The sequence below is a fragment of the Microcebus murinus genome, chromosome 6 (assembly GCF_040939455.1).
Source record: "Microcebus murinus isolate Inina chromosome 6, M.murinus_Inina_mat1.0, whole genome shotgun sequence".
NCBI lineage: Eukaryota > Metazoa > Chordata > Mammalia > Primates > Cheirogaleidae > Microcebus > Microcebus murinus.
The window spans coordinates 108,341,772-108,369,133 of NC_134109.1; the positions used below are offsets into that span (position 1 = coordinate 108,341,772).

Consider the following 27,362-nt stretch of genomic DNA (forward strand, 5'->3'; position numbering starts at 1 on the left):
TCATGTGGCATTCTGGCCAGTGCCCTTCAGGGAGGCTGATCGGAGGAAATGGGGGTGTCAACCATGTACCAGAGTTTGGCACTCTTCTTTTTCCTTCAGCAGACATTCTGGATGCGAAGAAAGCCAACTCTTGCTGTCATGGAGCTTGCAGCAAGGTGGGAGCCCGAAAGAGACCAAGGGGAGGGCGCCAGGCATGCAGACAGGGCAGGGCACGGTCCCTCGCACTGCTGGGTGCCCCCAGACTTGTCAGCCTTGTTTCCACCCTGTCCCTGGGCATCACCTGGCATGCTGGCTATTCCCTACTTGCAACTCTCAGCCCTCTTGTGGCCACACTGCTCTATCCTGGAAGTTAGTTCCTGGTGTCAGCTCCTGTTTTGTCTGATGGTAAATCTGGTATTTCCTGGAGGTCTCCATTCTTTTCCTTGCCACCCCATACTATCAGTTCTCAACCATTTTCTACCTCAGCACTTCCAAGCAACATGACAGACTTAGCAGTTAACTGGCTTCTGAGGGCAGTGATTCTTGACTGGATGGCAGAACAGTATCCCAAACACCAATGGGAGAAGCTGCCTGGGTAATTCTTACATTCTCCCCCCTCTTCTTAGGCAGATTCTGTCTGTTTTTTTTTTAAACCCCTACTGGCCACAGTAGGAGCTCAGTGATGCTAGCTTCGTGGATAGTGGCCCCAAGCACAACGCACCGTGGGAGCACAGAGCAGGTCACTTACCTATGAGAAGGTCAGAAAAGGCTACATAGAAGAGCCATGCGTTGAGCTAAACTGAATTTGCCAGATGGATAAGGCTTAGGGAGATTCCTATTGGTGGATTTCCACAGAAAGGCAGATCAATGATTGAAATCTGGGAACTTATGAATAATAAGGGGTTAGGTATGCAGGCCTCTTTACTAAATCTCAGCATTAGGATGAAAGAGCTCTTTCTGAATTTTGACCAAGATTAGTATAAATCAAATAAAAGTAAGGTGCTCTATATCATTGGACAGGTAATAGATTTGTGGTCCTCATTGCTTTCAAGAAATGATACTGGCATGAAATATATATATGTGTGTGTATATATATATATATACGTGTGTATATATATATATTTTTTTTTTTTTTTTTTTGAGACAGGGTCTTGCTCTGTCACCCAGGCTAGAGTGCCTTGGCATCATCACGGCTCACTGCAGCCTCCAACTCCTGCCCTCAAGCAATCCTCCTGCCTCAGCCTCCAAAAGTGCTAGGATTACAGGCGTGTGCAACCACACCTAGAGAAATTTTCTTTTAATTAATTAATTTTAATAAAGTGTTTCATTCTTTTATTCATTCACTCAGTAAAATTTATGGAAGCACCTTCCAGTGTCAAACACTACAATAGGTGCTATATATTCATAGTGAACAAAACAAACTTAGTCCCTGCCCTCCCTCGAGATGCTTATAGTCTAGTAAAAAAATAGGCCTTGAGAAAATAATCACTACATACAGGCCGGGCGCAGTGGCTCACGCCTGTAATCCTAGCACTCTGGGAGGCCAAGGCGGGAGGATTGCTGGAGGTCAGGAGTTCAAAACCAGCCTGAGCAAGAGCGAGACCTCGTCTCTACTATAAATAGAAAGAAATTAATTGACCAACTAATATATATAGAAAAAATTAGCCGGGCATGGTGGTGCATGCCTGTAGTCCCAGCTACTCGGGAGGCTGAGGCAGGAGGATCGCTTGAGCCCAGGAGATTGAGATTGCTGTGAGCTAGGCTGATGCCACGGCACTCACTCTAGCCTGGGCAACAAAGCGAGACTCTGCATCAAAAAAAAAAATAATAATAATCACTACATACACACAGACACACACACACACTAGGAGACACACTATGGAAGAAGGTAGAATATTAAGGGAAAGTATAACAGGGTGACCTAGTTGAGGTTAGGTGTGACATGAACAATGATTAGAGGTTAATTAGACAAAAAAAGTCAGGAGGAGGTGGCAGAGGGAAGAGATATAGAAGTTCTAGGGCAAAATGGTTTGGACAAATTGACAAAGAGCCATATAAATTGTCTCAATGAAGAGGTGCTGTCAGAGAGGAAGACCACACCTCTCCCAGGTCCGGCTTCTGCCTCTTTCTTAAGTTCGTGCCATATTGGAATGGGTATCCGTGTCGGCACAGACGTTCCCGTATACAGGCATAAAAGGCTTACATAGTTCAGAGATCAGGACAATATAAAAAGGCACATGTTGTGAAAGCTCTTCTGCCCACCCTGCCTGTATGTTTATACTCCCACTCCCTGCAGATCACGTTATTAGCCTCTTGTGTATTGGTCCTTTCAGTTCTTCATGTAAACATAAGCAAATAAGAATATACATTATTATGTTCCCTCCCTTTCTTATATAAAAAGTAGCATATTATGGACATTGTTCAATAGCTTGCTTTTTGCTTAATAATACACCTTAGAGGTAAGTTTATATAGAGCTACACTGTCCAAGAAGGTCACTACTAACCACATGTGGCTATGGAGCACTTGAAATGTAGCTGGTGCAACAAAAAGTAGAATTTTAAATTTTATTTAATTTAAATTTAGCTTTAAAAATGAAAGGAGTATAAAATATTTTCCTATTAAACTCAACTTTATTGTTTTGGTAGGACTGGATTTCACTTTAACCATTGAAATACAACATTCAAATTGAGATGTGGCTTAAGTGTAAAACACACACCAGATTTCAAAGACTTAGTACAAAATAAAATTTAAACTATCTCAATAATGTCTTACATTGTTTATATGTTGAAATGTTTTTAACATATTAGGTTAAATAAAATATTAAAGTGAATTCCATCAATGTTTTTGGTTTTTGAAGGGATACTAGAAAATTTTAAGTCACATATGTGGCTCAAATTCTGTTTCTACTGGACAGTGCTGATACAGAGCATTTGTTACTTTTTGCAGCTGTATCATATTCCATTGTGTAGATTACCATAATTTATTTAACCAGTCTATGTTTGATATATGCTTGAGTGGTTTCTAATCTTCTACTGTTAAAAATAATACAGAAATGCTTAACCTTGTACATGCATCACTTCATATGTGTGCAGGTTGAGCTGTAAATGAATTCCCAGCATGGGGATTGCAGGGCCAAAGGGTAAATGCATTTGTAATCTTGATATTGCCAAATTGCCTTTCATAAGCCTCGTACCAATTTGCACTCCCAGCAGCAGTGTGTGTGAATGCCACATTCCCCATATACCGCCATTTGAAACTACAATTACTTATATTTTCTTGGATATAATAATTAACACATTTCTTTCTGCTAATTCTGAGTTTTAAGACTAAATCACAAAATGGTTTGCCTAACTTTCTCTTCCATTAAAAAAAAACCTAAAGAAAATCTGCTATGATAAAATGCATAGACTCAGCATTTTATAATTGATGTTTTTAAAAAATGAAAACATAAGTGAATTAACCCATACTGTTTTCCCAGAATGTAAATTTCTAGGAAGCTGCAACTTTCATCATATTCAGATTTCGGAAGAGGGATTTTGTAAGGGTTAGATTGAATAGGAACTACATTTGCTTCTATTTTCCAAGAGTTAGGGAATTCTCCAGTTACTCTGGCAGCCTGCCCAGAGAGGAGGGCAGAAAGGCAGTTTGCATGCAGTTTTTGCATGCTGTCAGTCAATCAGTTCCCCGGATTAGTATTACCATGTGCTAAACTCATTCTAACTCAAACTGGTTTGTTTTTTCAGATGGAAATAAAGAACTAAACATTCTGTGTCCAAAAACAAATTGCTTCAAGTTTTCCCATTCATAGGAATCTGAAATTGAGATTCTTATGAAAAGAAACCTCACTATATAGTTAGAGATGTGCCAGAAAAGCTGATAAATTAGGATAATGAAACCTTTGTTTTTTGGGAATATATAGTTATATTTTGGCAAATTCTAGAGATAAATGAATGAATTGTATAGCAATTATGACTATGGACATTTACTATTTTATTGACTTTCAATATGAAAAGATTAGGAAGAGAAAAAGGTTGGTTGACTGTTACTGCTGATCCTGTAGGAAGAGCACCAGGACATGGGGATTTAGTGTAAGGGCCAGCCTTGGCAACTGGTGCTATTGAGTCATTTCTATTGTGCTTAATCTACAGAGTAAATAAAGATACAGCTTTTTAACAGGAAGCAGCTGCACCATGGCTATTCTTCATGTCTCTTTCTGTTTCTGTTGCTAATTTTGCCATTATTTTGTTCCAGGAAGGGTTTTCACTCATTGGTAGCAAGAACTGGTTGAAGATTGTAAGACGCATGGACTGTCTGTTGTTTGGAACAACGATAAAGGCAAGATAAAGTTGGCTGCGTAGCCAAATATTTTTAAGCTAATGATCATATTCTTCTTATCACCTATGTGTGTGGGGGGATGGGAGAGCTTCTCTTTGAAGGTGAAATGGTACTGGGAAGAATACACATCCTTTAAAAAAGGTTTGTATTATGAGCAAAACTTGAGACAAGGAGTGCACAGAGGCAGAAGCCTCGTGAGCAGGACAGGGCTTTGACTGATTTGTCAATAGGTGTCTAATGGCGTTGTACAACCGTCCTCCACCCCCCAAGCACAAACTGCTCCACCCCGAAGCACATCGTTTGTCTCACTATTTAGATCTTTTAAAAGGTGTGTATTTTCAAATGCTTCACTGAATATGTCTTTTCATTTTTCCCCTTTTTAATATTAAGTGAAATTCCCCTTCATTTGCTCTCTAGCTGTACTAAACATAAAGAATGATCCTCATCAAAGAAACATGCAGACTAATCACCTGGATTATTTTTCTTCAACTATAACTATGAAAACCAATCTGTTAATATTCACTGAGTAGATGTTGAAATTTAGGTGAAAGATACAAATTTTTGATGGGCTCATAGACTCTGAGAGTTAGAACAGGTCTTCAAGAGCATCTAGTGAGAAGGTCTTAACCTGGAGTCCACAGACCCCCACAAGGTCCCCATAGAATTCAGGGGTTCCATGAACTCCCATGGATCTTTCACTGATCTCTAATTGAAATGTTTTATTTCCTTCCATTATGAACGTAATTTTAGACCTTCTCACAAATGGAAATCAACAGGTACTTCCATATCACACTGCAGTTGCTTCAGATATCCCAAATGACAATTATGCTCATCACTACCTCAAAATTAAGGCATTTATTAGTCCTCCTGCTAGATCTTTTTATCAAATACATTAACAAAGAAGCATGTTATTAGTTCACAAATTAGTGTTTTAATATTGTAATAAACGAATTCAGTATAATTGGTTTCCGCTGTAATCGTGTATATTTTGTGATTAAAAACATTGTTCTGAAAAGGGGTCCACTGGCTCACCACACTGCCAAAGCACATGCTCTAAAACATTCGAGAACCCTTGTTTTCATTTTACATTTGAGGAAACTGAATTTAACTTATGCCAGTAGCCATGGTTGTGACTCGCTATCAGAGAACCAGGCTGCCCTGGGTCTTCTCACCCCAGTCCAGGATTGTATCATGCAGAATGAATGTACGGGTCTTTTAAAAAGCTATCCCATACTGTATGTTTGATATTTGAGTTTTAATTTTTTCTAATCACAATATTATTAAACTTTTTAACTACGAAAAGCAAAATGAAAGTCAACCATAATTTGACCACTCAAAAATAATCATTAATATTTTGGAGTTATTACTAGGTATTTCCATTCTATCAGTTAGGATTATGTTCAGATGCATGTAACTGAAAACCCAGCTATAATATATTAGCCTAAACAAGTTTATTTTTTCACTTAATAAGAAATTCAGAAACAGGCAGTAACTAGCATTGGTTCAGCAACACAACAGCATCAATGCCTACATCTCTGTAATTCTCTAATTCTCTTAGTCTCTCCCTCACAGTTGCAAAATGGCTGCTGCGCCTCTATTATGTTTCCATTCAAGGAAGGTCAGCTTCACCTGTCCCTTGTATAAGGAGAACATAAACTTTCCTGTAAGTCTCTCCACCACCCATAATGCCCCAGTTGTCAGCTTATGTGATATGGACCAGAACAGTGTAATATAGCTGTCCCTAACTGCAAAACTCCGTGATTAGCCAAAAGCGTTTGGCTTTTTCAGCCTGTGTTACGGATTGGCTCATGGCCATTAACAGTGTGTGCCATATAGTTGGTTTATAAAATTGGGATTGTAGTATTTTGTATCTGTACTTTTGTCATGTTGCATTCTATCAGGAACATTATACCAAGTCATGACATAGTCTTTTACAACACTCTTAATGACTACATAAGCCTGTTATTGGTTGTATGCACCAGAATCCAACTAATCCTCAGGTTTTCACAATTATGAAAATGTTTTCATTTTCATAAGGATTTATTTACAGATTTCTTGAGATACAAGTTATGTTTTTTTTTGGTAGATTTGCCCTTCAGATAGTTGTCCCTGCTTCTACTGCACTAGCAATGTGTATGAAGTTTCATTTATCCAAATCCTTTCCAACAGGGTGATATAATTTAAATTTAAAATTTAAATTATATTATATACTTAATATAATTAAGAATTATACTTCCAAGTTGATAGGAAGAAATGAGCATCTTCCTTTAATTTGCATTTCTTTGATAATTAATGAGAATGGACATTTTTTGTTATACATCTGTTTTTCTGTGTGTCACCTACTTCTTTTGCCTAATTTTTCTCTTTTTCAAACTATTTAGGCACTATAGGTATAGAATAATTTGTGTATTTACATAATTCTTATACATTATATTTGTATATATATCATATAGATTTTTAAATATTTAAGGGTAGGAACCTTTTGCTTGTTCTTATAGATTATAGTCTTTATCCCAAAGGTATTTCAAGCTACTTATTATTGGATTTTTCTGAATTAAATTTTGTCTCTGTACTAACCTTTTTATTAACTCTGATAATTTGTTAATTTGTTTAATTTCTAGGAAAGTAATTTTATAATCTGTAATACTTTTATTTCCAATGATATATATTACTTTCCCCACCTTCCTGAATTGTCTAGACCTTCCAGAACATTGTAATCATATGGTTATAGTGGCATCCTTGACATCTTCCTGACTTGCATGAGAAGTGGTATTTAGATGTTAAGTACATCTCTGGCTGTTGATTAGATATTCTTTACCATGTAAGGGAGATACTCTTGCAGTTATAGTTTATTTACCAATACTTTTAACAAGATTACATATTAAATTTTATCAAATGCTTTTTGACACCTTTCAAGATGTTTCCCCCCTCCTTTAATCTTTTGATTTGATATATTAATATTGAACCAACAGATTCTTCTTTTTGCCTTACCTGACAAACGGTATCTTTAGTGCTTCTTGCCTTGGGTAACTTGCAGTTACCAAGAATTATGCAATTATGCTATTGTTTAAATTGACAGACGGAAGAAGTCAAATTTTCACTCCTTTAACAGCAACTTTATATAACTTAAATTCTGTGGGTAATAAACATTACATTTCTTTTCTCTCTGGGCTAAATCAGTAGATTAAATAAATTCTGCCTACTTATAAGGTGGGTTTCCTTTTTTTTCCAGCAATTCTGATCCAATGGGTCCTGGCCTGGTAGGCTAACACAGACTTATACATCCCTCTCTGAAGGGCACTTTGGTCAGAGGAATAAACCTAAACCACTGTCCTCTTCCCTTCTCACTCCCAGTAACTCACTGAAGAATTTGTGATTTTGTCTGGCCCAGGCTTTGAATATTATCTCTTGGTTTCAAAGCAAAGAATGAAAGAAAATGATGAAGTTCCTTCTCTGGTTAAGTCATTTTTTCTGTACTTCCCTCCACATTTCCACCAGTGGAGGAATTCACCATCAGTGGTGGTGAAAACGGCTTCAATCGGGATCCCTGTGGTGATAGAAAATGTCTTATAGGTCTGAGTGATAAATCTAATACCTGCAGGAAAACCCACCAGGGTTTGTGAGGTCTCTGATGTCTCCTTGGTTCCTCTTCTACACAGGGCTAACTGGGTACCACATCTTCCAGGTGTGATGATGCCTGTAACATCTGCTGTAGAGCCAGTGGCTTAGGTAGCTCTCCAGGGAGATGCTAGTCACACCATGAGTGAGCACTTAGTAGGCCTTCCCAGAACGGGAAGCCTTGATTTTCTTTGTGAATACGTGTGGATAATTGCAAAAAGACAAGCACTTACCTTTCACTTTTGTCTCTTCAAAGAGTCTGGGAATTTCCTATCAGCTGTTCCTAAAGTTCCTATCCTTTAACTTGAAATTAAGTGTTCTGAAGTAGGGTGGGTACAACTTAACACGCAAGCCACCACTTAAAATATAGTAATTATGAGCCAATCTCACTAGAGAATATATTTGGGGTGATTTATGACTGTTGGTATACTTGAAAACTTTTCACTTCCCAGCAAGGTGCTGACTTTTAATTATGGCATAAAAATAAATCTCATCAAGATTTCCAACCTAGCAGTCCTTTTGGTTAACCCAGTAAGCTAGTTTTCTATTGCGGTAACCCATGGCATTGAGGATGTAGGATGGAGGTGTAACTAATTTTCAGATTTTTCCTGATGTGCCTTGGTTTTATCTTGGGTCCACATACACTGATTGAAGTGGTATTTCCGGCTTCAGATGATAAGCTCAAAATCTATCTGAGAATTTTGCAGAAGCAAACAGGACTGCAAGGTAGGCTATCAGACATTTAACCTACCCTGTCACTTTTTTGGAACTATACTCCAAAGAAACCCTAAGTATTCAAACTGATTCTTATGTACACTCACACATAGATACTTCTAGACTTACGTAGTTGGTCTCAGATCTTTGCCTTGCTTACACACTTAATAAGTGTCTGCTAGTGCATACAGCTTTTCAGCTAGCTATGAGCTACAATTTCTAATGTTAACTGTTCCTCAAAAGGGTAATTACAGAATCCCAAAAGAAATGGGTAATATAAAGGTACTTTATATAGATGTCATCATGTGGAATCTACAGTAGGGTAAGTTGGAAACAGCTAATTAACTGTAAACAAGAAATAAATTCAGTTTTACAAAAGAAGATTCATAGTATTATCACAAACTGAGTGTACAGTTCTCTTATCAATGCCTTTCCTTTCTGCAGGGAAAGTTAGCTTTCAGTGACTTGCCAATTTGGGATTATCAATCCAAGAGAAAAATGGCTAAGGGCATGCATAGTAATACACAAAAGAAAAATACAAATGACCGATAAGCATAAGAAAAATATTCAACCTTTTAATCAAATAAAATTTTTAAAAAACTGTTAACCTAGTAGGTTGACAAAAATTAAAAATAAGGGCCGGGCGCTGTGGCTCACGCCTGTAATCCTAGCTCTTGGGAGGCCGAGGCGGGCGGATTGCTCAAGGTCAGGAGTTCAAAACCAGCCTGAGCAAGAGTGAGACCCCGTCTCTACTATAAACAGAAAGAAATTAATTGGCCAACTGATATATATATAAAAAATTAGCCGGGCATGGTGGCGTATGCCTGTAGTCCCAGCTACTCGGGAGGCTGAGGCAGAAGGATCACTCAAGCCCAGGAGTTTGAGGTTGCTGTGAGCTAGGCTGACGCCACAGCACTCACTCTCTAGCCTGGACAACAAAGTGAGACTCTGTCTCAAAAAAAAAAAAAAAAAAATTAAAAATAAGAATCTCCATTGTTGGAAGGGGCAGAGAAATGGGTACATAGACTCTTGAGGGGAGTAAATCTGTCCTATCTTGCCACCAGGCAGTTTAGCATGGTGTACCAAAACATGAAATGCACACATCCTTTGACACAGCAAGTCTGCTTTCAGGCATTTATACACACAGATGTATGCATCAGAGTGCCTATCAAAGCACTGTGGTTTATAGTAGGAAAAAAGGCTGGAAATAACCTAAGTGTTCATCAGTAGAGAGCCGGTTAATAGAAGAATACTCTTCGGCCATTAAAAGTAATGAGGTATACTTCTATTTTTATATAGTTAAATAAAATATCAGGCTACAGAACAGCAGTGTAGTTTAAAAGTATATATATACTACATAACATATATTATATATATAACCTATAAAATATGTGTTTATGTGTTCTAATATATATGCATATATTTCCTTTTCATATTTTTTCAATGTTAGAGGGAATGATGATAATAGATTACTTTTATACTAAGGGGAAAAAAACTAAATTAATTAAAATTTGAAAAGAGGCCTGGCGTGGTGGCTCATGCCTGTAATCCTAGCACTCCGGAAGGCCAAAGTGGGCGGATCACTCAAGGTCAGGAATTCGAGACCAGCCTGAGCAAGAATGAGACACCGTCTCTACTAAAAATAGAAAGAAATTAGCTGGACAACTAAAAATATAGAGAAAAAATGAGCTGGGCATAGTGGCACATGCCTGTAGTCTGAGCTACTTGGGAGGCTGAGGCAGGAGGATTGCTTGAGCCCAGGAGTTTGAGGTTGCTGTGAGCTAGGCTGACACCATGGCACTCTAGCCCAGGCAATAGAGCAAGACTCTCTCAAAAAAATTAAAATAAAATAAAATAAATGTGAAGAGAACCAAACAGTGGCAGTAATAAAGGATGGGGTGTCTATTATTCTCAACATGATACTTTACAATTTCTTAGCCACACCAAGAGTTTCCTGTATCCTAAATATATGTCCTTGCCTGTATTTACACTATTTAACTAAGAGTACAAATTGTGAATAGGAAAATCAAGTACTGTTTTGTTTATAGGAACTTACACAGGATTTTGTTAGCTTGGTTAGAAAGGTTTCAGGTTATCCACGTGGTTTATATGTTTAAGAAGTGAAAAGAACTGTCACTATGCTGAGCTTAGTGTCTGCACTTCTTCACAGAAGAAACTGAACAAAGGTAAATGGCACATATAATCCTGTTTGGGGTGGCTTTTATGTAAGTTGACTCCTTTAAACTAGGCAGAATATTAGACTAGAAAAAGAAGAAACTACTTCTAAAATAATGGTTTTATGTTATTACAATCTAGACCTATTTTTAAACTTATAATCAAGTAAGTTTCATATAGTTGACAGATTTTTTAAAAATTTTAATTGCATCTGCTCCACATTCACTAACTTGCCCAGGGATATAACTCATACAGCAAATTAAAGGCAACATTCCACTGTGTGATTCGTATGGTAATCTGGCCTTTTTAAAAAGGCACTACATGTTATTAACATGAGATGTATTAGCTTTTGCTACTGTTAAGTTCACTGCCTTGTTTAATGTGGCATCTGCCTGGTTTCCTCTTTTATTTACTGTGTATAGAAAAATTTTGTTGAGCTAGGACTTTGCTGTATCATCTTCACTGATTTTCCACTTAAGAAATTAGAAACTATGAAATCTTTATTCCAAAGCAAGACAAAACATGGATCTTCTGCAATCAATATAGTGACCTTCCTTGTCTTTATGACATGGGTTTTTCTATTTTTGTTGATGTCAGTTCCCTGAGGGAAATGAATTTTAGTATGAGGAACAGCTCCCAAAAGGGAGAAGAAAATGAATTTTTGGCTTTTCTATACCTGCACCAACAAGCAAGGGTGACTGCTCCCTTAGCCACACCTCTTCCCGCTCCAAGAAAAGGGAACCACTTACTAGAAGCCCCACAGTAAATAAAAGTAAAGTAATATGTCGAAGTTCTCTCAGGATAACTTTTGACTTGTCAAACAGAACAAGAGTCGCATGTTTCGAGTACAGTTTAGTGGAGAGTCAAAGGAGCAGGCGCTGGAACACTGCTGCAGCTGTGTGCAAAGCCTGGCCCAGTACGTAACCGTTCAGGTGCCTGATGGAATCATCCAGGAGCTTCGGCCCAGTCCTGGCCCACCGAGCGCAAGTGAAAGCCAAGGGAAGGACCGCGCAAAGAGCGTCCCATTACAGTGCCAAGTAAGTAGGCTGATGTGTTGGCTACACAAGAAACCTGACGATGTAATGCACTGTGGGGACCAAAACCACAATGGGATTTGTCAAGTCCATCCGGTTTGTAGTTTTAAAATATATCTAATGTTGAGTGACTTCTTAAAATTGAGATTGAAATTCACTGTAGCTACCTATAATCCTAGAAATTAGGAAGAGGGTCCCCAGCTGCATTCCAGGTGTCACTACAGAACAGTGATTCTCAAAGTGTGGTCCATGGACCCCTTCCTGAGATCCTTTCCATGCAGCCAACAAGATCAAAATTATTTTCATATTTAAAGACATTATTTGCCCTTTTCACTGTGTTACATCTGTACTGATGGGGCAAAAAGCATCATGAGTGGAGTTACTGTCTCTCAGTACAAATCAAGCAGTGGCACCAAATAGTCGTGTTCTTCAGTCACGTGCAGTGAAAATAAAATGACCCTGCATTATGCAGTACGATGCTGTCTCAAAGGAAGGCGCCATGTTTCTGTTGTCAGTTGAAGTAGCCTCTTTTTTCATGAAATGCCATTATTACTTGAAAGAACAATGGATTAAGGTCATTCAGATTTGGGTATTTAGCAGACATTTTCTCAAAAATGAATGAAGTGAGCCTATCACTTCAGGAAAACAACTGATAGTATTTATTATTGATAATGATAAAATTTAACTTTCAAGTGAAAATTAGAATCTTGGAAAACTTGTATCTGCCACATGAGCTTGACATCTTCCTGACCCAGAAGACTTTTCTGAAGGTGCTATTAATGAATGTGATAATTACTTTTTCATAAACAAAATGTGTCAATAATTGAAAGATTTTGTATAGTTCAGTGAATCAGTATTCTCCAAATGACCCATGCGTGGTGCTACAGACTCATACGCGGATAAAACAGCTACTTGAAGTGCAAGATAGACGAATGGACTGCAATATAACAGTATAACATGTTCGTTGCTATGGTTTCAGATTCTGTATCACAATTAACCTTCAAGCAACTATCACTTGTTGAGTTTTGGTGTCATACTAAGGAATATACACAACTGGCTGAAAAGGCAAATTTAAAGTACTCCTTCCTTCTCCATCTATATATCTATCTGCATGGGGCCAAATTTCCTTCATGTACTTTCTTTCATTTTTGAAAGAAGGTCTCACTCTGTTGCCCTGGCTAGAGTGCAATGGTGGGATCATAGCTCACTGCAACCTCAAATTCCTGGGCTCTAGCAATCCTCCTGCCTCAGCCTCCTGAGGTACTAGGTAACTACAGACATACACCACCATGCCCAGCTAACTTTTCTATTTTTTGTAGAAATGGGGGTCTCACTCTTACTCAGGCTGGTCTCAAATTGGCCTCAAGTGATCCTCCCATGTCAGCCTCCCAAAGTGCTAGGTATAGGCATTAGCCACTATGCCCAGCCTCTTCACATACCAAACAACATATTACAGCAAACTGAATGCAGAGGCAGCTGTGAGAGTCCAGCTGTCTTCTACTAAGCTAAAGATATTTGCAAAAATCATATTACATGTCATTTCAGGAAATATATTAACATAATGATTTATTTAATGAATTAACATTTTAAAATTCTCTATTAATTTCTATTATAAATATCAGAGAGATGTAACTCAAAAGTTCTTTAAGGGCCTCAATAATTTGTAACAGTGTAAAGGGGTCCTGAGATCAAAAGTCTGAAACTCATTGCTATAGAATTTCTCCCAGATATACGTGTTCTAGCATTTCTTAAATGCTAGATCCTAAATATTGTTAGGATCCTAACATATTGTTAGAATCCTAAATATTGTTAGAATAAGCACCTACTCATGCTCTCAGGATGAAATTTGTTTCAAGCTGAATTTTTATTTTCTAATTTGGGAAATGATTTTCCAAATCTGGTTATTCCTTTACCTCATCCTGTTAGTTTCCCTTTATCAAGACAATCCATTTTTGCTGTTTTATCACCAAGTTTTTTGTCATTCATAATTTAGCCAAGGTGAACCTAAATTTACCTTATTTAGTACAAAGTCTTTTTCTTTAAGAGGGCACTGCATGATTGATTCCCTCTTGAATGTTTAGTTTGCCAAACATGTTAGTGTTGTAGAATTCATTCCCTTCATTTGACTTTTGTGAAGATGCCTTAACGCTGAAGCTGCTCGTCTCACAAACCCTGGATCTAGTTTCAAACAATATGCCTCATCAACTCCTGCTTTATTCTGGTAATCCCCTCCCGACAAATGGGATGGAGCAGTTTATTGTAAGTTACTTTATTGCTTATGATTCTTTGCCCTTTAAGTGGATTTTTTCATAGGGTTCACTGACCATTAGATTCCAATGACAGTACAGTAGCCCCAATCCACAAAGTGCAACAAGATCCCAGTGGGGTCCCTTAAAACCCTCAGGTTGAGAAACACCTGGTTAGGCCACAGTTAACAAAATTCCAAGGTGGAGGAAAAGTGAAAACTAAAATATTCATGAAAATGCATCAGGCTAGAACCCCATCAAGGCTATACAATGCAAGATAAAAAGAAGTTGTAACATGTAGTAACATGCAGGCTGAGAATTGTGAACTATGGCAGCAGATGAAGGCTCTGGCTCTCTGATTTTGAAGGCTGGCTCCAAATGTCTAGGTAGAAGTAGCTCAGAAGTGGTTAGGCAACTTCCATGTCTTTTCTTGATTCTATATTTAGAATCTTCTAATCTGTAATTCAGTGTTCTGAGTAGATGGGAGAGCACGATGTTGCTGTGCAAAAAGCACAGGCTTTGGATTCAAATGGATCTCAGTTAGAATCCTGGCTCTATTTCGTAGTAGCTGTGTGGTCTCGTGCAAGCCAATGAAGCTCATCTGTAAAATTTTGGTGAGATTGAAATTCTGGATAGAAAGCACCTAGTAGAATATAATCTAAACAACATCCATTATCACTGACAGTACCATTACCTGCTCAGATGCGCCTTCCCTTGCAAATGAACAAACTGACATCGCGGTCAGTTAGCAAGGGTCAGAGCCTCCAGAGCCAGGGGGCACGACAAATCAAGTGTCTGACGCTGCAGAGCATCAGACAAGATAACGCCACTGGATTAATTCCAGAGTGCAGACATTGTGAGGCACTGCCTAGAACATTCTAGGCTTCCTAATGACAAAACATTCCCAGGTTTGCCCTTAACTGCTATACTGGAAATTTGGGATCATGTTCCATTTCTTGGACTCCATCTTAAGAGTTGTAAGGCATGGCCAAGTTTTGGTCATCTTGCTGTTCTTTTTTTAAGACAGAGTCTCACTCTGTCACCCTGGCTAGAGTGCCGTGGCGTCAGCCTAGCTCACAGCAACCTCAAACTCCTGGGCTCAAGTGATCCTCCTACTTCAGCCTCCCAAGTAGCTGGGACTACAGGCATGTGCCACCATGCCCAGCTCATTTTTTCTATATATTTTTAGTTGGCCAATTAATTTTTTTCTATTTATAGTAGAGACGGGGTCTCGCTCTTGCTCACACTGGTTTCGAACTCCTGACCTTGATCCGCCCGCCTCAGCCTCTCAGAGTATAGGCGTGAGCCACTGCGCCCAACCATTTTGCTGTTCTTTTATATTCTGGTGTGTCATTTTTCTAATACCTATATCTTTTTTAGTCTATAATAGTTGTCCCCGTCTTTGCAAATAGAAATAATTCCATGTCTTTCTATTTCAAGTTCTTGAGTCATTTCCTGGCTCAAATTTTAGTTTTTACTTTTTTTCAGCCTTGTAATTGTGTTAATTGTGGCCTAACCAGGTGGCTTCAACCTGAGGGCTTCTAAGGCAACCCAGCCCACCCCAGAGAGGAAGTGGATAAGACAGAAAAGAGGATGGCAATTCCTATGTGAACTTTTTGTTAGCACAAAAAGCCCAGAAGAAAGGAGCCAGGGGCTTCAGCTACTGTGCACACAGAACCTTCATTTCTATACCTTGCAAGGGTTGACCATCTAATCCTAGAGGCCACCAGCCTCAAAGTGCTTCAGTCACATTTGGCTCTTGTTTAGTGTTTGTAGCAGGTGATTTTGGTTGGCACTCTTCTCAGTTTGAAGAACATTGTGTGAGCTGAATTGTTATGCATCCTAAGAAAGCATCAAATACCAGAGCTGGCAGAAACACTAGGCAATAGAGTCTGACTTTTTATTTTTACAGATGAGGAGACTGAAGAAACTGAACAGAGAAATGGGGCTTGTCTAAGGGCTCCTGATTATAGAGTCCTTTGACCTTTTGCTTATTTTGATTTTAAAATTCTTGCCTAATTTTGTTTGTTTTGTTTTCCTTTCTTACTGTTCCTCCCTATCCGCCCTTTTTCGGATGCTTCCAGATCTAGTTTTCTGCTACCTACTAACTAGCAACAATCAGCTCCTCTACAGGACAGAAGACAGAATTTGGCATCCTTTGCCTTCCAGCAGTCAGACACTTCGCTGATAGACAGAGGCGCCCTCCAGAGAGGGCCCTCCTCCCTGTATTATAGCCTCAGCTTATGCCTAGTGCAGGAACACCACTGCTTGTCTAGAGATTAGCACTGCAGCAGCCACAGGTATCCAAGCACAGCAGGGCCTGCAGACATGTCGCTAGGAAGGAGCAGAGAACCGGCTCTTCACTCCTCAGACCTCCTATACCTGGTTCATTACATTTGCCTGGAAAGCATCCTGTGTTCTGCCTGATTCCTTTGAATGGATCCTAGAGCATGCCTGCACTTCCTGCCTAGCACTTAGCCCTCCAGCTCACCTTCCTGTGTGCCTGTACACCTGTGCACCCCTCCATTCCAGCACTGCCTGAGTTATAGGACAATCACGGTTTTACTTTTTAGGTTCTCTCTAGGCTGTGGTTTGGGCGGGCAGGACCTCCGTCTTGTTCTTTATAGCTCCCATCGCTGTATCACCCCAGTGTCTAGTATGTAGTAGGCACAAACAGTGTTGAAAGAAGATATCTAGGAATTTTACTTATAGAAGAACTCATAGAACTTATTCCTTCAGTATGTCTGAGATTAAAAAAAAAAAAAAAACAGCAAACCCAGTTTTATTAAAAATGGTTGGCTCAAAATTATAGTGCTTTCCCGTTTTGCATTCCTATAATGAACATATGTTACTTAAATAACAGTTTTTAGAAGGTGACAAATCATGATCATCAGAAACTGGGCCTGGCCACTGCATGGAGGCCACCACAGCAACAGCACCTGCTTCCATGGGTGCTGCCCTGACCCCTGGGCTGGGGCTCTGGAAACAGAATGCCCCCACGTCTGACACAGACGCGCTAACAGCCGGCCAGACGCTGAGACACACCAGCTACGGGTCAGGAGCCACAGATTTAAACTCTTCACAAGCTTCTACTGTGGTAAACCAAGTAACCTTCCATTTAAACCGGGACTGACCTATGCTGGTTATTTTTACCACGTTTATTGATATTTTTTCTTTCTTTGAAAAGACTACTAGACACTGGGGTGATACAGGGATGGGAGCTACAAAGAACAAGATGGAGGTCCTGCCTGCCCAAACCACAGCCTAGAGAGAACCTAAAAAGTAAAACCATGATTGTCCTATAACTCAGGCAGTGCTGGAATGGAGGGGTGCACAAGTGCACAGGAGGTTGAGCTGGAGGGCTAAGTGCCAGGCAGGAGGATTGTTTCCACTTCTTTGGCCTGTGGTATTCATGATCATGTTTAGCTAATCTCCTAATTGCACGTTGTTTTATTCCAGTCCCACCAGTACCCAGAAGAGCAGGTGCGTGTAACAGCTGGCACAGGCCCTCCAGAGGGAAGGACCTCAGTGACACAGATAGCTCAGGTAGATCCTATTTCAATGTTCAGTCTTCTTGTCACAAAAGCAATGATCCCTAAGAATTTATATCCCTCTGTTCACTTCCTTGTTCTAGAATAGAAATCTAAGGTTTTATAAAAGATGATAAAGACAGACACAGGCCATTGTCACCTACCCCTGTTGTGAGATTAGACAGGATGGCACATCCTCAAGAACTACCCTCCTGAGAAAATAAAAAGAAGAAGAGTAGTTGAATGTTTGAGAAAATTTAATCACCATTTTCCAAAAAAGAATAAACGGACGAATTTAACTTAATTTTGGAAATGAAATTTGGGAACTATTTTAAGACAAGTATCAAAAATGAATCTGGAATCAGATCTACGATGGTTTCTATAGTGGCAAATTTTCAGTGCTAAGATCTGGATTCAACTCTTGTTACCTCAGACATGCTTCAGCCCCTTTCCTCTTGCTGCAAAACCTCATTCAAAATCACAGTGGCTTGATATCTGCTCTGCTGAGAGCTCTGCGAGGACTTTGTCTCCCTCAACTGCATTTCTGGCTACACTTGGCAGCAGGTGTTCACACCAATAGCTAGCTTATGCTTTCCACAGAATTCTGCGTGGAGTTCATCAATATTCAAAAATGGATATTCTTTAATGCATCTATTAAAACTGTGCTGGCTGGGAGTGGTACCTCACACCTGTAATCCTAGCACTCTGGGAGGCCAAGGCGGGCAGATCGTTTGAATTCAGGAGTTCAAGACCAGCCTGAGCAAGAGCAAGACGCTGTCTCTACTAAAAAAATAGAAAGAAATTAGCTGGATAACTTAATATAATTAGCTGGGCACAGTGGCACATGCCTATAGTTCCAGCTACTACAGAGGCTGAGGCAAAAGGATTGCTTGAGCCCAGGAGTTTGGGGTTGCTGTGAGCTAGGCTGACACCATGGCACTCTAGCCTGGGCAACAAAGTGAGACTCTGTCTCAAAAAAAAAAAAAACAAAAACAAAAACTGTGCTAACGGTGGTACTCAAAAGAAAATATGGGTGTTTTCTCCATCTGCCTTACCACTAACTTAAAATAAATGGACAATAATATAGAATAAAGAATTCAAGAGGTCAGAAGAATAAATAAGAATTCATGTTTTTTTATAATTCAGCAACTATGACAGAAAAAATTAAAAAGCCTATTTGTCAAGCAGCAGGACAGACTTCATTAATGCCCATATTTGTATTAAGTTTAGGGGTTAACTGAATCTGAGAGGCTGAGGACACTACAGTTACCAAAACACACACACACACACACACACCAAGGCAGGGTTTGATGTCCCTATTTAGGGAATATGAATTGCTATAAAAAGTGTACCTTTGCCAAGTTTATTTACTGTATGGAAGAACCATATACAAATCAGAAAATGCATGAGGCCTGGGAGCTCAGATATGTCATTTGTTTCCTCTAACCTTTTGGCTGGTAAAACTTTTCAGAAGGCATCTTAGCAATATGCCAAATTTAACATTTTATTTATAATTCTATTTTAGCTACACAAATACACCTAAGCATGTTCATCATAATTTATAATAACAAAAATTAGAAACATAAATGTTCATTTATTAGGATACTGATTGGTTAAAGTGGTGTAACTATAAATGGGATAAAAATGCAATCAATAAGTGATATAGATCCTTATCTGTTGACATGGAAAGATATTCACAATACATTGTTTTTTCAAAAAGGAGGCTACAAAACAGCATGTCTGATTCCACTTTTGTAATAAACACAAAGTTTGGAAGGATATACACTAACATTAATAATGGCTCCCAGTGGAAACAGCTCCACATTATTTTCATTTTTTCTTTATACCTTTAGGCAGTCTGAAGAGCCAATATTTTTTTTTTTCTTTCTCCAGGAATCCATGTTGGCATGAAGAGCCAATTGGAATTTACAAAAGTAAATTTCTATGAGAAATGTCAATTGTATACTTATGCACCCAACTGTGCTATCCATAGAAAGGGAATAAAACCACCACCTACCTCATAGAATTAATGTGAAGATTCAATAAGATGTCTGCACCAAAGCAAGCAGACCACACAGAGCTGCAGCCCGTCGTCATCATGTGGGATAGTGGATCCAGTGTTGCCAGATATTCCAAATTGTCAAGCACAGTCAGACTTTTATTTGAAATCTCCTAATATTTAAATGTTGGCAACTTATTCAACTGGTTTTAAAGCACTGCAGGTTACCAAAGAAAACATACAGATGGCAAATAAGCATGTGAAAAGATGCTCGACATTATAAGTCATTAGGGAAATGCAAATTAAAACCATAGTGAGATATCCCTGTACATTTATTAGAATGGCCAAAATGAAAAAAAAAACTGATGATACCAAGTGCTAGATGGATGAACAAAACTCTCATATGCATTGTTGGTGGGATATAAAATGGTACAGCCACTGTGGATAACCATTTGGCAGTTCTTACAAAGTTAAATATATACACTTACCATATGACCCATTCCTAGGTATTTACCCAAGTGAAATGAAAACCTATATTTATAGCAACTTTATTCATAATTGCAAGAAGCAAAACCACCCAAATGTCCTTCAACTTGAGAATGGATAAACAAACTGTGCACATCCAAACAATGGAATACTTAGGAATAAAAAGGAATGAACTACTGATATATTCAATGACATGGACTAATCTCAAATATATTATGCTAAGTGAAAGAAGTCAGATTTCAACAGAGTATTATATATTATGATTTCATTTATATGACATAATGGAAAAGGCAAAACTATAAGGAATTAAAAAATCAGTGGTTCCCAGGGGTTAAGGGTTTGACAACAATAGGTGGAGAATTTTTTGACAGGTAATAAAAATGGCTCTGCATTTTGATTACGGCAATAGTTACATGCCTATTTGTCAAATCTCGTAGATGGCCAAAAAAAGACATCTTGGTGAGCTAATTTTGTCCCTTTGGCAGTCAGTTTGTGTCTTCTCTTACATTCAGAAACCTGCTTCAACACAGTGCACTGTTCACAGCCATTGTACAACTTATGGTGTAGGGAAGATGAACTAAACTAGTGGAGTTCATCTGTTAATAGGTTTCCTGTCAATCCACAGATGTTATCAGCACAGTTTCTAAGAGGATCTACATCTAAGAGGATCTCAGTTTTGCAGATCATTTCATCAATACATTTAAAAATACTTATGGATATAAGTTTATCTCACTTTCTATGCATATTCAGGAAATGTATATACAAAGTTATAAATGTAACAATAAAACTTACTATGTAAAGGAAGCCCATAAAGCTAATTAACACTCTAATTTTCTGGTGTGTGTTTCCCTAATCTTACCTTAAAGCATTGTTTTTCTGTGTTCTACTCAGTGTATTGCTGTCGCCTGTAATCTCTAATAAACTGTTCTTCTGGTATCCCTGCAGTCTATCCTGGCATCGGAGGAGCTGCCCCTTGTCTATGAGCAATCTGCATGGGGTGCGGGAGAGTTAGGCCCCTTTCTACGCTTGTGCCTCATGGACCAGAATTTCCCAGCATTTGTAGAAGAGGTAGAAAAGGAACTTAAAAAGTTGACAATGTTGAGAAATTAATGTTCTCTGTACATATTCAAAGTTATTGTAAAATTCTTCCTCCTAAAACTAAAAAAAGATATTAGAATAAACAGCATTATTCCAAACACCTTTTATCAATGTTTTATTTTTAAAAACAGGTGAATCCACTTTTTTTATACATCATTGCACTTCAACAATTACACAAAACACAAGTACATGCATCTACAGTTATGCACCGCATGAGAACCATTAGGTTATAAAATCTACCATCAACCATTAAATCAAGGTGAAAAAATACAGTGTCAAACCAAAAAGTATAACTATAGTTGCATAGAATATCACCATGCTATAACATTTCAAGGTCATTGAAAACAAAAGGAAAATTATAAAAGTTTGCCTTGATTGAATATACAAGAATAAGGTTCAACACATCAGTGCAAAAGGATTTAAGAATTTACACGATTTGACAAAAGAAAAATAATCACTTAAAAAGCAATCATGTATATACTGCAATTCATTTTACTCATTCAGTGGACTGTTCCAGCTTCTTATTAAAATCATAGGTTAAGCCCTTAAAATTATAGATTTCAGTTTATATTACTCATCTTTATGTACCAGAACTACACATTTCCTCATCTGACAACATACAATAAGGAATGAATATCAGCAGCTTAAAAATGAAACAAGCATTTACTTTATTTTGGATTTCTCCCATCCCCAAAAATATAAATATATATATATATATATTTATATACTGTATATATCTGTAGGTTTTGCTGTACTTTACAAAAATGTATCACTAGATGGCAGCAGTGCATTTTAGAGCTTTGCCAATTTAACAGCTGCATTAAGTAAAAAATGGCGCATGCATGATCTGATCCTCAGAGGACCTTTTCACTTCTATTTAAATATTTTAACAAAGGAAAAAAAAGCAACATTCACAGCACATCAAGCCCAAAATAGTTTACACCTTCTACATTGAAGCAGTGTTTAAAATGTACCTGGCTAGGTCACCCTTACAGGAGAGGCTAAAATAAGGCATGCTTTAGACAGTCATTGTGGTGTTGCTCACTTGAAAGGGGAGAGAACCAAAGAGGTCCAAGCAGAAAATTTAGCAGGTCATGTTGCCACCAGTTTCAGGAACCTAAAGATCTGTAAAGAAAGATGTATTTGGAAATTAAAAGGGAATATGCACTGTCACTCAGGACTCTACCACAGTGCCACATAAAATAAGCTTTGGTTCAAACAAACGCATGCTCAGGGATGTGGTGTGAAATTCCGATCTCCATGTGCCTAACAGGACGGCATTCTGGCCTGCTGCTGCCTGGCCACCATTCTTGTCTTGTCCTCAGAAGCAAGGACTAACAGGCCTCTGGGAATAATTCACCTAAGAAGGTGACAATTTAATTTCTACCTCTTTTTAAAGATATAAGTAAATAGTAGCTCAAATTATTTATTTTAAAACATCATGCATATTCTGAAATGGCATTTATATAAATATGTGAAATAATAACACAGCTGAAAAATGCTTCCAGTCACTAAACTGGAAGGGCGGAACTTGTTCCATCAGTATCAGCTGCTCTGAAATGAACTAAAAGACCTTACAACATAACACCAACTACTGAATTTGTAACAAGGTCAACAGAGGCACATTCATTTGAATATAATTTTTAAAACTGCTAAAGAAGGCCATACTTACATTATAAGCAGTACTTAATTTGTGTTTCTCTGGCGCAAGTTTTTATCTTTGTGATTGTTGGTAGAGTTGGTTTTCCTTTGGAGGAAAAATGGCATTACGTGAGTTAAGCTAAGTAACAATTTTTGAAAGTATAACACATGGAAATACAGGGACTCTTTCACTTACTGCCATCCCTGGTGTAGTAAGAAATCTTACCGCACAATATTAGTGCATAAACACATTCCTTATGTAAAGTACCCACAGGTTGAGTATCCCTTACCCAAGATGCTTGGGACCAGAATTGTTTCAAAAAACGTAATTTTTGGATTTTAGAATATTTGCATTATACTTACTAGTTCAGCATTTCTAATCCAAAAATCCAAAATCCAAAATGCTTCAATGAGCATTTCCTTTGAGCATCATGTTGGCACTTTAAAAAATTTTGGATTTTGGAGCATTTTTGGATTATAGATTTTCATATTAAGTATAACTCAACCTGTATATACCTTCAATTAATGCTCCTTTTGACTCCCAAAGCAGACAACATACATGTTAACTTTCCTTTTGATTTCTACACTGTAATCCGATTACTATAAAGGTGAGAGTGAGTGAATTTTTCTCCGCTGACCACCACTGTCTCTTCTGAACTGATAAAAGATAATCATAAGCTGGCAGTGCTGCGCCCTCTGATACTTAAAATAATTTGGGCACTGTTTACTTGCCTCTTACTCTTTAGTCCCCAACTCTGAGATTATGCCAATCTTGGACTGATTCCATACTTGGAGCTCCATCTCCCCTGGATACCAGCTTATCCAAGAGAGATTTATCTATGCTGTATCTATGCTATAGTCCAGCTTGAAATGAACAAAACCTAAAGCCTCAGATAGACTGGTCATTTCCCTTGCATTATCAAGGTTAAGCATATATAATGTGCAAAAATAAAAAAATTTGTTTTGCATGATATTCTAATTTGTATGGCTACTAAAAACAAAACTGTGCAGCAGCCTGTCCTGGGAATCAAATGGTCTTTAGTCAAATTCATGCCAGATTAAGAAGTCTACACTTCAACCTTCATTTCTATTGTCTTCTGAAACTATAATCTTAGCTACTCCATTTGATTAAACTGCAAATACAACATAATTTAGTCAGAAACCGTTGAATTAATGTCCAATAAAGTACTTACATTGGCCCAGCTGGTTCATCATCTACATGAGTGTTCAGTTTTTTAATAATCCATGAGAGATAAGAGAGGAAAGGAGAAAATTATTAGACTCTGCATAAGGATTAATAGAACAGCAAACTGCAAGTGGCAAACATGGCTATTCATAGCATTTATTAAAGGCCATTCCATCTGGAGGTGCAAAACACTCATGGAGTTATTATTTCTAGATTCAAGTTTTAATGGCAGGTATGTTGTTTCAATGGTTTTAGTTAACACTTTTAATGTTTGTCATGAAAAACTGCAACTGTAGTGGACAGATAGGCTGCAATATTATTATACTCATCTTGTCCCCAAGTTCCAGTGGTTCACTCTTAGATGAGAAGACAAACCAACATTTCAGTTGTAAAATCCTGCTGTTTGTTTTCTTGTGGTGAATGCATGCAGTTTTGGCTCAACCCTTCAATGTAAATGGATGTGTACATTCTGTACATTTAGCTACACATCCTCACTTCCCCAAAGGGCACTCTGTTTTCCTTGCTATTTTTTAATCTTTAGGAGAGTCTTTAGTCTGGAGAATAAGACTGAGGAAGAGGCAGCCACAATAGTTCAACCTGATACCGGGTCAGCCATGCTGGGCGATGCCAGCAACAAGCATCTGTGTACCAGAGGATGTTCTGTGACACACCAAGGAAAGCTGAATAATGGTGACATCCCTCTAGAAAAGACTTGAGATACAAAGACAGGCTCACTCTTGCACCATGGCCAAAACCAGAACCCAAACCCAGGTGAGCCATGAGATATCTTTTTTTTTTTAATCAAAAAGCTTGTATTATCTGAGTTTAGAAGCCTTCTTAAGTTGATACTTTATGATTCTGATTCGTAAGTTTTTCTTTCCTATTTCAACTAAGGGCAACTTGGTCCCCTTTAAGCAGATATATATACATATATATAGAATTTTTTTTTAAAGACCCACAAAGGGGAGGGAACAAGTAAGTGCTCTTAGTTTTTATTATAAAAAAGTCAGGTGGACTACATGATTCAGACAGTTTGATTTCACTGAAGGCTTCTAGAAAAACTCTCAGCAGGATTCCACAAGGGGGCTTGGTGCACATGAAGCAGTTATGGAGATTACAGTCTCAGTGTAGGCATCTGCAGGAGCACACGTCGGGAGTAATGTCTGTCAGAGGGAGACATTGCTCCACCTGTTCCTTCGAGGCAACGGAGAGGCAAAGCCACCGCCAGCACACACAGTGACTGGAGCAAAAAAGGATTTCAAATAAAAGAACTAACCACAAACCAATGACTCATCAGCCAAAACAATAGGCTAGCGACACACCAGTGTCCACAGGAGTCCACTACTAACAACAGTACACTATCAAACAGGTACAGAGAACAAACTAAGACTGAAGGACACCCAGGACATCTGTGTGTTGTGTATGCAGTGGAGAGATACAGAGACATACCAGGTACTAAGACACACAAGCCTAGCCTAAATCCTCCCCTCACAACATCCTAATGCTCCGCGCCTCGGCCAAGCCAGCTCAGCTACATGCTAGGAACTAAGCACCTTGGGGATTTAAATAAAAAGACACAGGAGCAAACTTAGAATATATTTAGTGCTCTGGCTGTGCACCCAAAAATATAAAATTCTAATGCAAGAGAGCTGAATCAAGAATAACACCAATCTACTCTCAACATTAAAACAAAAAGCAGGGGAAGGAGAATTGCAATAGCCAGGCTAATCTTTTCAAAGCATGACACTGTAGGCACCAACCCAAGCACCTCGCACCACAGGCTTTTTTCCTTTTGGAGTTGGGGTATTCCCTGGTGTCTGATTAGTAACATCACTTTCCAGCCCAACAAGCTGGTGACATGCAAAGGGCTGCATGGAGATGCTTCAGCGACAGTGCCTCTGGCATAGCTGCCATGCCTGCGAGTGGGAGCAGCGAGTGGGAGCAGCGGAGTCTCACGCTGGGGGCCAAATCCTAGGAGCCCCCCCTTCCTCTCTCTCCCCAGATCCACTTTCACACTGACAAAGAACAAAGGAAAGAGCCTCAAGTCTCCCCACTCTCCTGGACTATCTACGGCACCACTTTCCCTTTACAGATCAGACAAAAAACAACTTAACCCCTAACAGGGAAGTCAGGAGAGGGGGAAAGAACAGAACTACAGAAAAAAGGTACGAAAATCAAAGTAAATGAGGATTAAACAGCAAACTGAAATCCAAATTAGTTGTGAAAGTGAATGAAGTAAACTTGAAGAAAAGTGTTAACATTATGAACTGTGCATCGTATAGACTGAAGCGGAGATTAAACAAACTCCAAAAGCATGCATATCGCTCACTTACCACCATGTTTTAAGGGTTTGATGCAATTGAGGGGGGAAAAAAAAGAAGTCATAGTAACCGACAAATATTAACATACCCCCAAACCCTCAAGCCAAAAGATAGCTGGCTTAAACAATGACTGTTCTCTCCACCTAGGTATTATAGACACTGGCTAGATGAGAGGAGGAGGACTGGGCGGGAGAATGGAAACAAAATGCTTCTGGAATCCACCTTATGAGAGTGAAGTTTCTGGTGGAGCTATTGCACACACAGATTTATCTGCATGTTCAGTCTTCCCAATCATATACGCTACAGCCCTCGCTCCGTCTATATCCACCTCATCATCTAGAAGGGGTGCTCTGCGATGTCTAGTAAATAACAGATTGCCTAATGCAGGTATCACCTCCAAAAAGATAGATTTAAAGTCAAAATAACAAAGAGTTGACTCTCTGGTCAAAGCTCCTTTGTCACTGTGTTCATCCCACTGAGGATGGGGTTTTATGGTTTCTAAATCCACTTAAATTTTGCCTGATCTCTGCAGATTAGCATTAAACCCAAGAGAGATTAGCGATTACTTCCAATTTCCTCCCTTTTTTTGGTCCTATTGCATTTTCTCCCTAAGGTAACTTGTTACTGACTCAGATGATCTCTAGTTAACAGATACTAAATGTGTGTTTTTGATGTAATTTTAAAAGTCACATTTCATTTTCCATATCTTGGGCCTGCTGTAAGGGGTATATACTACCAAATGTTTTGACAAACTAATAGGCTTTGGAACATTAGCATAGCTCTTAGTTCTAAAGTATCTAAGAGCCTAACTATATCAGAGCCACTAAAAATGGCTCCCAAAACCCTCAAATATTTTCTCCACCAGTAACTTAGAGTGCCTTTGATTTGCTTATAAAAATTATCCCAATATGAAAATAGAAAGTGCTTTTTGATGCTAGCACTTCTTTTTTCAATCAGCTACTGTTTTAATTTGATGTTTGTGAGGTCAATAAAATGTCC

At 38.6% G+C, this 27,362-nt stretch overlaps 2 protein-coding genes across 6 annotated transcripts in view; one reads left to right on the top strand and one right to left on the bottom strand.

The window, feature by feature from the left end:
- REC114 (REC114 meiotic recombination protein) overlaps nt 1-21,313 on the top strand; it is a 103,078-nt gene extending 81,765 nt beyond the window's left edge. Inside the window, exons 3-6 of one of the 2 annotated variants that reach the window (XM_012748220.3) lie at nt 4,232-4,315; nt 11,647-11,859; nt 17,562-17,648; nt 21,063-21,313. In XM_012748220.3, coding sequence (XP_012603674.1) covers nt 4,232-4,315; nt 11,647-11,859; nt 17,562-17,648; nt 21,063-21,227 — 549 coding nt within the window. In that variant the 3' untranslated portion in view covers nt 21,228-21,313. The remainder of the gene's footprint in view (nt 1-4,231; nt 4,316-11,646; nt 11,860-17,561; nt 17,649-21,062) is intronic. The other variant, XM_076004540.1, reaches the window with a different exon arrangement.
- Nucleotides 21,151-27,362, bottom strand: part of NPTN (neuroplastin) — a 69,977-nt gene continuing 63,765 nt past the window's right edge. For 2 of the 4 annotated variants that reach the window (XM_012748218.2, XM_012748216.2), the window contains 3 exons: nt 24,050-24,071; nt 22,888-22,962; nt 21,304-22,340 (listed from right to left, as the gene is read on the bottom strand). In XM_012748218.2, the coding sequence (XP_012603672.1) occupies nt 22,902-22,962; nt 24,050-24,071 (83 nt within the window). In that variant the 3' untranslated portion in view covers nt 21,304-22,340; nt 22,888-22,901. Of the gene's footprint in view, nt 21,276-21,303; nt 22,341-22,887; nt 22,963-24,049; nt 24,072-27,362 lie in introns of those variants that run through there. The other 2 variants (XR_012919799.1, XR_012919800.1) reach the window with 2 other exon arrangements.